The sequence below is a fragment of the Eptatretus burgeri genome, chromosome 12 (assembly GCF_056783735.1).
Source record: "Eptatretus burgeri isolate ZD-2024b chromosome 12, Ebu_testis_v1, whole genome shotgun sequence".
Classification (NCBI taxonomy): domain Eukaryota; kingdom Metazoa; phylum Chordata; class Myxini; order Myxiniformes; family Myxinidae; genus Eptatretus; species Eptatretus burgeri.
In genome coordinates, this window is record NC_140972.1 from 10,785,384 (window position 1) to 10,800,586 (window position 15,203).

Sequence of the window (15,203 nt, forward strand, 5' to 3'; positions counted from 1 at the left end):
GTCTACCGGAGTGCTCAGTTCCTCAATACCGACCACAAACTTGTTATAGCAACTCTGAGCTTGCAGCCTAAATCGGGGAGAATGGTACCATCCCAGCCGAGGGTGGATGTTGATAAGCTCAAGGATGAGAGGGTAGCTGAGGAGTTTCTGAACAGACTGAGTGGGGATTTGGGTGTTCTGGGTGCTCTGGGGAATCCTGAAGAGTTGTGGTGTGCCTTCAAGGATCCCATCATTGATGTTGCCGGTTGATGTCTTGGAACCCACTGTCAGGCAAAGAAGAACTTTGTCTCCCAAGAGATACTGGAGACCATTGACAAGAGTCGTAGGGTTATGCTTAATGGCAGAGCTGAGCTCTTCAGGGAGCTGAGGCGTAAAACTGTACATTTGTTGAGGACAGACAAGGAGGCCAATGTGCGGTGAAGAGGTAGAGCATCATCTGTGGTCAAGTGATTCTCGTTCTGCTTTCAGGGAAATTCGCGCATTGCGTTCCTCGAAGCGCATCCCTCTGCACTGCAGTGAGAAAGGAGGGTGGTGGGCTCTTGACAGAAGAGTCTGAAGTGAAGGACTGCTGTGCTGGTTACTTTGAGCAGTTGTGCCAGGCTGATCCACCAGCTGTTGTGTTGGATGTCAGGGGTGTAACTATCTCTCTTGCTGACTCTCCAATCAACTGTAATCCACCTTCATTTGTGGAAACACAGGCTGTGGTAAACCGGTTGAAAGGGGTAAAGCTCTTGGGATCTGCGGCATCCATGCTGTGCTTCTCAAGAATGGTGGAAATGCTGTACTCATGTCATGTCATGCGGTTCTGTGCTCTGTTTGAAACACAGGCATCATCCCAACTGACTGGAAGAGGGGCCTTGTTCCTCTAGAAAGGGAAGGGTGATCGCCAGGACTGCAACAACTACCGAGTGGTGATGCTGCTCTCAGTGCTGGGCAAGATGTTTGCTCGGACAATTCTTGATGGTTCGCCACCATCAGTTGGGCTTTACATCAGAGGTGAACGATTGACCGTATCCTTGCTCTTTGGGTCCTCACCGAATGCAGGTGAGCGTTTCGGCAGGTGCTGCTCTCAGCCAATGTTGATCTCCGCAAAGCGTTTGATTCAGTGTATCGGGATGCCCTCTGGAGGATTCTCGGTCTTCATGGGATGCCACCAAAATTGCTCAATCGCATGTCTGAACTATGCTCTGGTACTGAGAGTGCTGTGAGGTGTTGTGATCCCATCTCTGACTTATTTCTAGTTGTTACGGGAGTTCGTCAATGGTGTGTACTGGCCCCCACACATTTCAGCACTTGTAGGGATTGGATTCCCGGGAGGATGTTGGAGAGATCTAGCTGCGGTGCATCGTTTGGGAATGTCAAGATCTCTGATTGATTTCCCAGACGATGCAGTCATCTTTGCAGAGATGCTAGACATCCTTATGGGGGTCCTCGAGATGAAGAATGAGGAGTCGATGTCACTGGGATTACGGGTTTCTTGGGTCAAAACTAAGATCCAGGCTTTAATGACATATTGGATGCTGCGATTTTGTCTGAACCTGTTATCGTGTCTGAACCTGTTTGTGATGAGGATGTTGAAGTCACGGTGAGATTCACTTTCCTTGGCAGTGATATTCATGTCTCCGCATGTTGTGTAGCCAGAGGTCAATGTACGTCTGGGTCAAGGCTGGGGAGTCATGGCTTCTCGTAATTCACTGGATCATGGGGTGTTGGGCTGTCGGTACTGATGCAGGAGGACGAAAGTCCCACTCTTTAAGTGCTTCGTCCTTCCAGTCTTGCTCTTCAGATGTGAGACTTGGATTCTGACCAAGGATCTGAGACAGACTTTGTGGTTAATCGCTGGTTAAGGATATGAGACAGACGGACTATCGCTGGTTAGACTTTGTGTCTAATGAGCGGTTGCTGAGAGAAACACAGATGAGATTTATTACCTGTGTAGTCCGTGAGTATCAGCTATGGCTGTATGGACATGTGGCTCGTTTTTCTGATGCTGATCATGCTCACCAGATTCTTTCAGCGAGGGAGCATCGTGAGTGGAGGAGGCCAACGGGCCAAACACATGCCTCGTGGTTGCAGCAGGTTTATTGGCTTCTCAAGATGGGGATGGGCCAAGCATCTGCCTGGGGGGTGGCCAGAAAGAGGCCCCTGGAGTACCGGCGGAAAGTGGATGCAGCCACGTGTTGTTCCGGCGCATGCTCCCATACCTGATCTGACCTCGCTTCCCCCCCCCTCTTCTTCTCCCCCCTTATTTTTCTTCTTCCTCTTCTCCTCCTTCCCCTTCCCCTTTCCTTCACCCTCCCTTCCTTGCCACCAGACATGTCAGCACCTTTTAAATTCAGGGAAGTTATCATTCCCACTCTGTCATTGCACAACCATCATTTTCTGGCCTCTTTATATAATTTCCATCCTCTTTCTATATTTTAAAGTCTTTATATTCCATTTGTTTGAGTAATTCTGATTTGCTCCCTGTATGGCCAGGACAGTGTGACACTCGGAAAGCGTTTGGCCGTGGCTGGTGTGCTGGGTAGTTTTCTGCTAGCAGGATGGTTTTACATTCATCGCAAGAAGCAGCGCCGTGAGTTTATCTTTGTGTTCCGTGCACAGCTCTTTTTGATTAAAGTGCTTGCAGCTTAAAGCTATTGTAAGATGAGAAATGGAGTGTGTGTTAAATTTGGTGATGTCCCCAAGTAGTGTACAAGTGAAATGAGAACTTGTGTTTGGACCCCACCTTGACTGGGTGGGACTTCGTAGTGAGGCGCATGACGATCGTGTGAAGCTGCAAGCCATTCACTAGGCCCGTATCAACCCTCCCCGCTACCTCTACCCTGTCCCTTTTATACAAAAAAAAGAAAGAAGACTAGTGGGGGGTAGACAGACCATGGCGGAGCTTTCTCGGCTGATCATGGTTGGAGGGACCCAAGAGTTAAATCATCGGGTCCAGAGGAAGTTTTATGTTTGTTCAGTTGCCTTATTTCCTAATATATAATATAATGTTTAAAAATATTTCTGTTGACTTATTCCAGTTATTCAAGAGAAAAGGAAATTGCAACTGGAAAACCTGGGCCTCGGACAACCGGCAAAGAATGTTCCGTTGGTTGACCATACTGGAGCCACAAGCACACTCGGAAGCCTCGCTGGAAAGTGGTTGCTTCTGTACTTTGGTTTTACACATTGTCCTGATGTCTGCCCCGAGTCAATGGAGCAACTTACTGGGGTCGTCGATGCTTTGGGTGAGTCTTGATACCATCATGAAGTATTCATTCGGAGATACCTCCCAATTTTAATCTTGTAAAAGTCCACTTTTCTTGATATCTTGACAATAATTGGTGCAAATTTATGATAGGTAACCTTGATGTCCTCCTTTTTTACCATGCAATTTGATTTCAACATTCCCCCTCCCCCCACTTCCTCTCGACCCCCCTCCCCCATTCACACAGACATGGACTTGTCACTGTCACCTGTGCAGCCTGTTTTCATCACTGTAGATCCTGAACGGGATGACCCCAAGGCCCTGGCCCTTTATATTAAAGGTAAGGGCCACACCCTCACTCGTAAACACTCATAAGACACTGATGCAATGTCCTGCCTGCAAATTGCCAATGTGATGGTTTGTAGTCTACTCAAGAATTGAACTCGGGCTTGGCTGCTCAAAGGGAAGTGGGCTACCTACACACCATCCTGTCAGACGGGGAACCGTCTGAATGTTCAGTTATGGAGCATCGGGTCCTGATGGAAGAGGTTGACGGAGTTCCAATGATGAAAGATGATTAACTGTAACAGAGTAGGCATCCCCATGAAGATTTGTTCAACCATCCCCAAATGGATTGCAGGGAATGTCATTGTAAAGTTAAAGACTACAAGCAGCCCCAACCTTATCCATTGAGAGCATCTGAAATAACCACAAGAGGGAAGAGCACCGTGCAATACCCCAGACCTCCATATGACTCCAGGGCTCAGTTTGATGTGGCATCTCGAATGTCTCAGTGACATTGGTACATGAGGCTAGCAGCAGTCCAGTTAGTCATCTTGCATTCCATAGAATAGCAGTGAAGAATGGCTGTACACACACCTATCAGTGGTCAATACGTACACGGAACGGCATGATGTGGTAAAAATAACAGTTCGCTTGGGACCTCAAAATGTGGGAAAGGTTTTGTGGAGCAACGAGTCCAGGAACAAGTGATTTTATTATTGTTAATTAAAAAAAAAAATTCTAAAGTGTGTGATGCTTGTTTGTGTGCTTATCAGATTTTCATCCGCGGCTCATCGGGCTGACTGGTTTGCCAGAAAATGTCGAGCGCGTAACGAAAGCCTTCAGGGTGTTCAACAGTCGTGGTCCACCTACCGCTGATGGAGACTATCTGGTTTGTATCATCCTTGCACCCTGCCAGTAAGACATGGGTGGGCAGGGGAACCCCAAGAGATCTCTCTACATGAATCAAAGTAAATTATTTCATCGATTCCATTCTCCAAAGTCTAAAGGACGTTGCCTTGTTATTAAAATCCTCTAGTGTTTATCTTCCGTGCCCACGTGAGAGTGTGCATGTTAGGGCTGAGCCACACATCGTCTGCTTTGAACCGTACAACTAGAAAATGTTGCTCGGCAGACACTGTTGGACCAAAAGATTTGTCCATGGAGAACATTGTTGGGCTGTTATATGGACCGGGAAAACGTTGTCAAAGTCAACCATGCGCCTCAGATCGCTTTCAATTGACATGATGGCAAGTAAAGGCAGTTCAACTCGTCTTGGTCCAGAGTCGAACACAGTACGTTCTTCACCAGTTTCATTTCTACCCCGCGTGCACCAAGTGCAAACGGGTTCAGCGATTGGTTCTCACTCTGTCTGCCTGTGATCGAGGAACAACTTCATTTCAATTCAATCTTATATTTTGAACACCGTGGAACACTAATCGGAACATCAACCTGTAGTTTATCAGTACTTTGGCGCTGAATTTAGCAAATTGTACGGAATCTCGACTCGAGCATGCATGCACACTCGAGATAGAGCAATGGCTTCAGTCTGTCTGTCTGTCTGTCAGTGAAACATAATGACTAGTAAATGAAAGCTGGTCAGATCATGAAACATCTGGTGTAGAATCTACACAATTTGAGAAATACTTTGTGATCTGAATTTTTTTTGGCAGATAGTTCACAGCTTTGTTTTTTACCCATCAACATAATTATATTATCGCAAATTATTGAGGTCGAGTAACTTGGATTTCCTCTACCCCTATTTCCAAATCGTGAAAAAGGGTGAGCAACCTCCAAACGAGCGCGAAGATGGGATTTTAAAACGTGCATCTTTATGATAAAAACAAAATTGATTTATTAGCTTTCCAATGGTGCCATCCATGTTTACCATTGCAGGAGAGCAGGAAGCGGGATATTCAAGGTCGAGATCCTGCTTCGTCTTCTTCAGTCGAAGAATGATGGGTTTTTAAAACGTACATCTTTATGATTATATCATTAACTGAACGAGCAAGTTTGAACACCCCAAGGTGAAGGGCCTATGGCCTGTGCACCATTATTAACCCAACCTTGTCTAGGGGCAGCATTGTGACGCCGCACACATTACGGCATCCTGTGTATGCGTGCCATGGTTATTCAAGATCAACCATAAACTGTAGTTGTGGAGTTGAACAAACACACCGAGCATTAGTGCCTTACCGTACAGATACCGGTGATGTACAATGATGTAGTCTGTTTGAGTGATGCCAATGAAAGACTAATTGAATGTTTTCTTTTGATTAGCTGTGTTATTTACTCTTGTGGAATATTTCTCAACAGGTTGATCACTCTGTCCTGATATTCCTGGTGGATCCACGGGGCTCGGTTCGTGATTTCTTTGCACGGGATCATCCTCTGGAGAAGATGACGAGCTCCATCACGCGCCACGTACAGCAAGGATGACAAGATGGAAACTAAATCGCACATGAAGCTTCGACGTGGTTCAACTTGGGTCTTGAATTATTATTGAAAGAACATAACAGAGACCTTGAATGTAGATGGAGCACACAGGATTAGAGAAATGCTGCCGTTTTAATGTACATAATAAATATATGGCACCAAACAGTTTCGATGAACTATAATGAGCTTCCTAAACTTGAGATCTGATTATATTGCAAGTCCTGGTCATCGTCATCGTTTTGTGTATGCAGTGTGAGGCCTTTGGTTTGAATTATTACTGAGACTACAGTGGTTGGTGCTGTGATGCATTGCTCCTCGAAGGGCAGGAATTTGTCATTTGTTCATAGTGCCGGCGATAGCTCACCTACTCTTCACAAAGGACACCATGCGATCTTTAAAGTTCACCAACTAATACTGGGTGAGGGAACGCCCTGTTCAACGTCCATCCGAAGGACCGAGTACACATCAACGAATCGTCCTGCCTGTGCAACACCATGATAGTCGTTTATACCTGCGTTGGAATTCTAACCCAGGCTAGACAGCTTAGAGGTGAGTATGCATCCTGCCAGCCCGCAAGTCCCGGTGATTTTTAACTGCGCAACACCCAAGTTCTGGTGATTGCATCGTGGAAAGGTTTGGTGATCGAGACGGCGATCAAATTGTAACGAGTGCTTGTGGTTACCAAACATTGATTTATTTCACTGTTAATGAGTTTGTATTTGTAGATCCTTCCCAAAGGAGAAAACGGTTGGAATTTTTAGATTATAACAGATCGGTGTTTCGAGGTGGGTAGTAATATTTTGGTTTCTCTTTAATGGTAAACCCTAATTTTGTTGGTTTCCTCATCTAGAGGAATATGTGCAGGTTTATTTATTCTTTCATTTTAAAATCCATTCTCCCCCTCGCATTAGTCTCCGATCTTGCTTCGGCTTTTCCTCCCTGTCCTTGTTTTAACACCTCTCTTGTGCACAGGTCGCACTCATTCTTGCAAAGAGCATTTGATTTTTCAGATAAATGTTATTTAATTGTTCTTTCTCGTGTGATCTGCAGTCTGTAGAAACATGTAAGAACAAAGTGTAATTAAGTGGCATGGTGTTGAGGGGCATCATGTCTGAGTTGGTTGCTAGTTTTTGCTTACCGGTAACTACTCGGTTGGTTGTTGAATTTTGGATGGAAGTTGATCAAGGCATGCTCTAACCCCCCCCCCCCTCACCCCACATAACCCCATGGAAAGCAAGTAGAAGCTGGCATTTCAGGTATTAACCCTATGTCAGGTTACGTGTGAGACGAGGACGAATTGATTACATTTTTGGTGACGATCCGGATCTGGATATGAGGGATTTTTTTAAAAAAGTGATTCTTCACCAATGAGAGATCGGGCCAAAAACGATATATAACATGATATTTCAAAAATTTGGGGACGGATTAATACAAAACTCGGTGGATCAATTCGGTAGGTGACAAGAACAAGTTGATGAGATTTTGGTTAAGGTCCGAATCAGGTTTATCGGGGGATACAAAATGTAAACTGTTCAGCCTGGTGGAAGTATGCCCTCTACCCACTGATCTCTATACAAACTGGATAGGAGGAGAAGCCATTTGTTCGCCATCTTTGCTCTCCTAAAACGAATGAATGGGACCGTTAGTAACCAAGGTCATTTCCACTTATACTGATGAATTGTGATTCCTGTTTTCCTTTGATCACAACCATTAACAGCACACAAGAGCATTTCATAAATATGACAACAATGCTTTTTTTCAACCTGGGAATGGAATAAATTCAAGGTGGAGAGGAGAAATATCAAGTAGTAAGGTGGAATTTTCATCGTCAATATGCACCTTGAAGCATGAAGTATTTGTATTGACGCAAACATGATTTTCTGTGTTGTGGGAGAAGGAAGATGGTGGATGGAATGCTTCCGGTGGTTTCAGAATCGCCCGACCAATTAACGTTATGCACCCTGTCCAGTTAGTATCAACATCAGTGGCTCTCCCGACTGCCGTTGTTGTTCAGCTTGTGTCTGGTAATTATTGTAAGTTCAAACTTACACGATAAGTACAGCAGTTCCATGTTGTCTGGGGTGGTACAAGTTAACTGGATAGGAAGGAGGTTGAGTTTGGGTACTTTGGTCTCGTGACCGTACTTTTTGAAAATAAACGAAGCCATTTCTGGTAACATTCCCGAACGCCTCTTGTTTTTTTTTCTCTATATGGAGACCAAGAGTCGGCCAAGAAACGTGATCAAGGATGCAGGGATAACTGATTCAAAGGGAGCAGGTGTAGGTGTCAAATGAGGTTTGTGAGAGTACAGTCGATTTCAATCAAGGTATTTACAGTTGTAACCAGGATCTTCTTTACGCAAAAGGTAGGTTAAGATGTAACCATGGGCACGGACCACAGCAAGCCAATGGATCATCTGCTCTGAACTGGTGTCGGTCAGTTTAACAGCAACGTTTTCTCCTGGGAATGGCAGAATCGTGTGCTAATCCCCAAACACCAGAGAATCTAGATCTCTTAGATTCTAGAATGTTGTGTGCACTTTTGTTCACCACATCTCAAGAAGGACACATATCTACTATAGAGAGGGTTCAGCAAATTAAGGCTTGCTAGATTGATAAGGCCTAGCAAATTAAGGCTTGCTAGATTTATAAGGCCGAGCAAATTAAGGCTTGCTAGATTGATAAGGCCGAGCAAATTAAGGCTTGCGAGATTGATAAGGCCGAGCAAATAAAGGCTTACTAGATTGATAAGGCCGAGCAAATTAAGGCTTGCGAGATTGATAAGGCCGAGCAAATTAAGGCTTGCTAGATTGATAAGGCCGAGCAAATTAAGGCTTGCTAGATTGATAAGGCCGAGCAAATTAAGGCTTGCTAGATTGATAAGGCCGAGCAAATTAAGGCTTGCTAGATTGATAAGGCCGAGCAAATTAAGGCTTGCTAGATTGATAAGGCCGAGCAAATTAAGGCTTGCTAGATTGATAAGGCCGAGCAAATTAAGGCTTGCGAGATTGATAAGGCCGAGCAAATTAAGGCTTGCTAGATTGATAAGGCCTAGCAAATTAAGGCTTGCTAGATTGATAAGGCCTAGCAAATTAAGGCTTGCTAGATTGATAAGGCCGAGCAAATTAAGGCTTGCTTGATTGATAAGGCCGAGCAAATTAAGGCTTGCGAGATTGATAAGGCCGAGCAAATTAAGGCTTGCTAGATTGATAAGGCCGAGCAAATTAAGGCTTGCGAGATTGATAAGGCCGAGCAAATTAAGGCTTGCTAGATTGATAAGGCCGAGCAAATTAAGGCTTGCTAGATTGATAAGGCCGAGCAAATTAAGGCTTGCTAGATTGATAAGGCCTAGCAAATTAAGGCTTGCTAGATTGATAAGGCCGAGCAAATTAAGGCTTGCTAGATTGATAAGGCCTAGCAAATTAGGCTTGCTAGATTGATAAGGCCGAGCAAATTAAGGCTTGCAAGATTGATAAGGCCGAGCAAATTAAGGCTTGCTAGATTGATAAGGCCTAGCAAATTAAGGCTTGCTAGATTGATAAGGCCGAGCAAATTAAGGCTTGCTTGATTGATAAGGCCGAGCAAATTAAGGCTTGCGAGATTGATAAGGCCGAGCAAATTAAGGCTTGCTAGATTGATAAGGCCGAGCAAATTAAGGCTTGCAAGATTGATAAGGCCTAGCAAATTAAGGCTTGCGAGATTGATAAGGCCGAGCAAATTAAGGCTTGCTAGATTGATAAGGCCGAGCAAATTAAGGCTTGCTAGATTGATAAGGCCGAGCAAATTAAGGCTTGCTAGATTGATAAGGCCGAGCAAATTAAGGCTTGCTAGATTGATAAGGCCGAGCAAATTAAGGCTTGCTAGATTGATAAGGCCTAGCAAATTAAGGCTTGTGAGATTGATCAGGCCGAGCAAATTAAGGCTTGCTAGATTGATAAGGCCTAGCAAATTAAGGCTTGCTAGATTGATAAGGCCGAGCAAATTAAGGCTTGCTAGATTGATAAGGCCTAGCAAATTAAGGCTTGTGAGATTGATCAGGCCAAGCAAATTAAGGCTTGCGAGATTGATAAGGCCTAGCAAATTAAGGCTTGTGAGATTGATCAGGCCAAGCAAATTAAGGCTTGCGAGATTGATAAGGCCGAGCAAATTAAGGCTGAGCTCGACACAGATATGATGAGCACCTGAAGGAGACAGGGCTATATTTATAGACTCTCAAATACCACCCGTCGCTTCGCTGACAGGAACACTGAGATTGGTGGGGGGGGGGGGGAAGAGTGGGTGACAAAGAAGGGTGGAGGGGGAGTGAGGAGATAGAGGAGGGAGGGAGAGTGAGGTGGGGGAGGGAGGGAGAGTGAGGTGGGGGGGGGGAGGAGGAGAGGGAAGGCAGACGTGTGGTGGAGTGTCAATTATGATTCATACTGTCTCATGAAATTTTGTGGGCAGGTTGGGTGTGTGACGAGGAAAAATTGATTCAATTTTAGTGAAGATCCGAATGGAAATCCAGATATGAGAATTTTTTCATTTTTTAAGTGATTCTGAGAGATGGGGCCATCCTGATGTCATGAAATCTCAAAAAAATAGTGGACGGTTTGGGATGAAACTTGGTGGACAGGTTGGGTGTGCGACAAGGACTAATTGATTCGATTTTGGTGAAGATCCGAATCCGGATCCGGATACGAGAATTATTTTATTTTCAAAGTGATTCTTCACCAGCCCGATATCGCAAAAATGTATTGGGCCCCGAAATGCTCTACTCTATCAGGCATTGCATGGCAGAGGTACACACTCTAGCGAGTGCCCTTGTCGATACTTTTGTTTTTCGAAGCAGCCTTGGAAAAACACCACGATTAGCTATCTTAACACGGATATTCATGTGAACACAGATGTTTACCCAAGGTGAAACCTTGGAGAGGAGAGTAAACAAAGTCCCTCCAACCTCCATCGTGTGATCCTGAGTCGTCCTGTCAAATTTGGTTGAGATTCGATAAGTAACGAGCGAATGTATCGCAGCCAAAAAACAGTCAGACAGACAGACAGACAGACACCAAATTGTATGTTTTAGTAAGATGATGATGATGATGATGAAGTGTGTTGTCAAAATAAGTGCAGAATAGTTATTCAGTGGAATAGAGGGTGATAGTGTTCCGAATTTGGAAGCTTACTGCACACAACAGCCAGGTCCCAAAGATCAGTTATATCGGTAAGTATGTGTTCGTAGTCAGGGTCCCATCCCTTTGCTTAATGGGTGATTAAATGTTCGTGCGCTGCGGAGTTATTTTGATAGTCAGGGTTTTCTTTTACATTTTCAAATACAACAACAACAACACCTTCGCCTTGCTCCATCCTGATGCCATAACGCCCGCGGTGGGCAGAGTTCAATGAAGGACTTGGCGTCTCTCTCGACTAATCAGAGAGATGCAAACGAGTTTGCCGTCGCTCGGCCAATGGGAGCCAACGCAGGGCAATATTACTCATCTTCCAGTTTGAGGGGCGGTCCGCCGCGACGCCCACCCCCCCCGGTCCAATCAGTGGACTTGGCGCCCCTTTTGGCCAATCATAATTGGCCAATTTTGGCCAATCATAATTGGCCAATTTTGGCCCCTTTGATCAGCGTGATCCGATTGGGGGCAGTTGGGGTTTGCCTGCTGGATCGTCTCGGATCGCCTCGCCTTGCCTGCTGGCGCTCGCTGCCTTGCCGCCCTCGTGCTGGTTGGCATCCTTCCTTTATCTTTCATCCCTGGTACTTGAAGTGGCATCGTTGTTGCGGGTTCGAGTCCCGCCAAGCCAGAACGTCGAAGACCGCACGAGGCGGACAGGTCAAAGCTAGCTCTGGTCTCCAGCTCACCTTTCCTCGAGCTGGAAGCCTTCAATAAAGACCCGACAGGGTCAAACAAACAAACAAACAGAAAGGGGTGAAAACAGTAACCTCCATCCATCTTCGAAGATGGCGGAGGTTAACAAACAGAAAGGGGTGAAAACAGTAACCTCCATCCATCTTCGAAGATGGCGGAGGTTAAAAATTGAAATTTTGTTGAAAAAAAAGTTGCAAAAATTTTTTTCTCTAAAGTTTTTTTGTGGGGTGGGGGGGTTGGAAATCACTGAAAATATGTAGAAATGCCAAAAAAAAAAATTTTCTCCAACAATTTTTTTTGGGGGGGTAACAATTTTTTGGGGAGGGTTGGAAATCACTTAAAACGCAGAAATGCAAAAAAAATTCTCTAACAATTTTTTTTGGGGGGGGGGTAACAATTTTTTTGGGGTGGGGTTGGAAATCACTTAAGACATGTAGAAATGCAAAAAAAAAATTCTCTTTCTTTGGGGGGGGGTAAAATAATTTTTGGGGGGGTTGAAAATCACTGAAAACATGTAGAAATGAAAAAAAAATTGTGGGGGGGGGACCAAGTCCAAAATTTAATGGCATGATCCTTGGACCATACCTCACCCCCCCCCCACCAAGTTTCATCGAAATCCGTCGAGGAGTTTTTCCGCAATACTGTTCACAAACAAACAAACAAGCAAACAGAAAGGGGTGAAAACAGTAACCTCCATCCATCTTCGAAGATGGCGGAGGTTAACAAACAAACAAACAGAAAGGGGTGAAAACAGTAACCTCCATCCATCTTCGAAGATGGCGGAGGTTAACAAACAAACAAACAAACAGAAAGGGGTGAAAACAGTAACCTCCATCCATCTTCGAAGATGGCGGAGGTTAACAAACAAACAAACAAACAAACAGAAAGGGGTGAAAACAGTAACCTCCATCCATCTTCGAAGATGGCGGAGGTTAACAAACAAACAAACAAACAGAAAGGGGTGAAAACAGTCACCTCCATCCATCTTCGAAGATGGCGGAGGTTAAAAAATCGAAATTTTGTTGAAAAAAAAGTTGCAAACATTTTTTTTCTCGAGCAATTTTTGTTGGGGGGGGGTTGGAAATCACTTAAAACATGTAAAAATGCAAAAAAGAAATTTTTTCTCAAACAATTTTTTTTGGAGGGGGGTTGGAAATCACTTAAAATATGTAGAAATGCAAAAAAAAAAAAAAATTTTTCTCTAACAATTTTTTTTTGGGGGTGGTAACAATTTTTTGGGGGGGTTGGAAATCACTCAAAACATGTAGAAATGCAAAAAAAAAAATTCTCTAACAATTTTTTTTGGGGGGGGGGTTGGAAATCACTTAAAACATGTAGAAATGCAAAAAAAAAAAATTCTTTTTTTTTTTTTGGTGGGGGGGAAAAAATTTGGGGGGTTGGAAATCACTTAAGACATGTAGAAATTCAAAAAAAAATTATCTTTCTTTGGGTGTGGGGGTAAAATAATTTTTTTGGGGGGGTTGAAAATCACTTAAAACATGAAGAAATGAAAAAAAAATTGGTGGGGGGGGGGGCGGACCAAGTCCAAAATTTAATGCCATGATCCTTGGACCATACCGACCCCCCCCCCACCAAGTTTCATCGAAATCCGTCGAGGAGTTTTTCCGTAATACTGTTCACAAACAAACAAACAAACAAACTGAAAGGGGTGGAAACAGTAACCTCCATCCATCTTCGAAGATGGCGGAGGTTAACAAACAAACAAACAAACAAACAGAAAGGGGTGAAAACAGTAACCTCCATCCATCTTCGAAGATGGCGGAGGTTAAAAATCGAACTTTTGTTGAAAATAAAGTTGCAAAAATTTTTTTCTCTCTCAATTTTTTTTTGGGGGGGGGGTTGGAAATCACTTAAAACATGTAGAAATGCAAAAAAATAATTTCCCATTTTTATGGGGGGTAACAAATTTTTTTGGGGGGTTGGAAATCACTTAAAATATCTAAATATGCAAAAAAAAAATTTCTCAAACAATTTTTTTGGGGGGGGGGTTGGAAATCAAAATATGTAGAAATGAAAAAAATTGGGGGTAACAATTTTTCGGGGAGTGGTTGGAAATCACTTAAAACATGTAGAAATGCAAAAAAAAAAAATTCTCTAACAATTTTTTGGGGGGGAACAATTTTTTTGGGAGGAGTTGGAAATCACTTAAAACATGGAGAAATGCAAAAAAATTCTCTTTTTGGGGGGGGGTCGGTGGGGTAAAAAAAATTTGTGGGGGGGGTTGGAAATCACTTAAAACATGAACAAATGCAAAAAAAAATTTTCTCGAACAATTTTTTGGGGGGGGGCCAAGTCCAAAATTTAATGGCATAATCCTTGGACCATACCTCACTCCCCCCCCCAAGTTTCGTCAAAATCCGTCAAGGAGTTTTTCCGTAATACTGTTCACAAACAAACAAACAAACAAACAGAAAGGGGTGAAAACAGTAACCTCCATCCATCTTCGAAGATGGCGGAGGTTAAAAATCGTAATTTTGTTGAAAAAAAAGTTGCAAAAATTTTTTTCTCTAAATTTTTTTTTGGGGGGGGGGAGGAGGTTGGAAATGACTTAAAATATGTAGAAATGCAAAAAAAAATTTTTGTTTTCCATAACAAATTTTTTTTGGGGGGGGTGACAACTTTTTGGGGGGAGGGAGGTTGGAAATCACTTAAAACGTAGAAATGCAAAAAAAAATTCTCTAACAATTTTTTTTTGGGGGGGGGGTGTAACAATTTTTTTTGAGGGGTGGGACATCACTTAAGACATGTAGAAATGCAAAAAAAAATTCTCTTTCTTTGGGGGGGGGTAAAATAATTTTTTGGGGGGGTTGAAAATCACTTAAAACATGTAGAAATGAAAAAAAAAATTGGGGAGGGGGACCAAGTCCAAAATTTAATGCCATGATCCTTGGATCCTAACCCCCCCACCAAGTTTCATCGAAATCCGTCGAGGAGTTTTTCCGCAATACTGTTCACAAACAAACAAACAAACAAGCAAACAGAAAGGGGTGAAAACAGTAACCTCCATCCATCTTCGAAGATGGCGGAGGTTAAAAATCGAAATTTTGTTGAAAAAAAAGGTGCAAACATTTTTTTTCTCTCACAATTTTTTTTTGGGGGGGGGTTGGAAATCACTTAAAACATGTAGAAATGCAAAACAAAATTTTTATTCTGTTTTGTAAGGGGGGAGTAACAATTTTTTTTGGGGGGGGGTTGGCGGCGGAGGGCGGAGGAGCTCCTTGTGAGCCAATGGCCATCCATATCTAGTGCCCAACTGTGTCTGCGGACGTCCTCCTGCAGTTGGGTCACTTCTTATTAGGAGGTTGGTGGCAGGATTTGCACTCCGGCCACCGTAAAACCCTTCATTCCGCAAAACGCAAAAACGCAAAAAAATCTGAAAACCCACTCCGTGGGAGTACCTCCTGTGCAGCTTCCCTTCGCAGG

The 15,203-nt window shown here is 43.7% G+C and overlaps 1 protein-coding gene across 3 annotated transcripts in view; it reads left to right on the forward strand.

The window, feature by feature from the left end:
- Positions 1-8,094, forward strand: part of LOC147015080 (cytochrome c oxidase assembly factor SCO2-like) — a 21,940-nt gene extending 13,846 nt beyond the window's left edge. Inside the window, exons 3-9 of one of the 3 annotated variants that reach the window (XR_015050213.1) lie at positions 2,479-2,575; positions 3,024-3,230; positions 3,438-3,530; positions 4,249-4,390; positions 4,537-4,767; positions 5,369-5,445; positions 5,789-8,094. Coding sequence is in view for 2 of the 3 variants with exons in the window: in XM_085849480.1 (XP_085705606.1) it covers positions 2,479-2,575; positions 3,024-3,230; positions 3,438-3,530; positions 4,249-4,390; positions 4,537-4,720 (723 nt within the window). In the remaining variant the exon portion in view is untranslated. The remainder of the gene's footprint in view (positions 1-2,478; positions 2,576-3,023; positions 3,231-3,437; positions 3,531-4,248; positions 4,391-4,536; positions 4,768-5,368; positions 5,446-5,788) is intronic. The other 2 variants (XM_085849480.1, XM_085849481.1) reach the window with 2 other exon arrangements.
- The last annotated feature ends 7,109 nt before the right edge of the window (positions 8,095-15,203 follow it).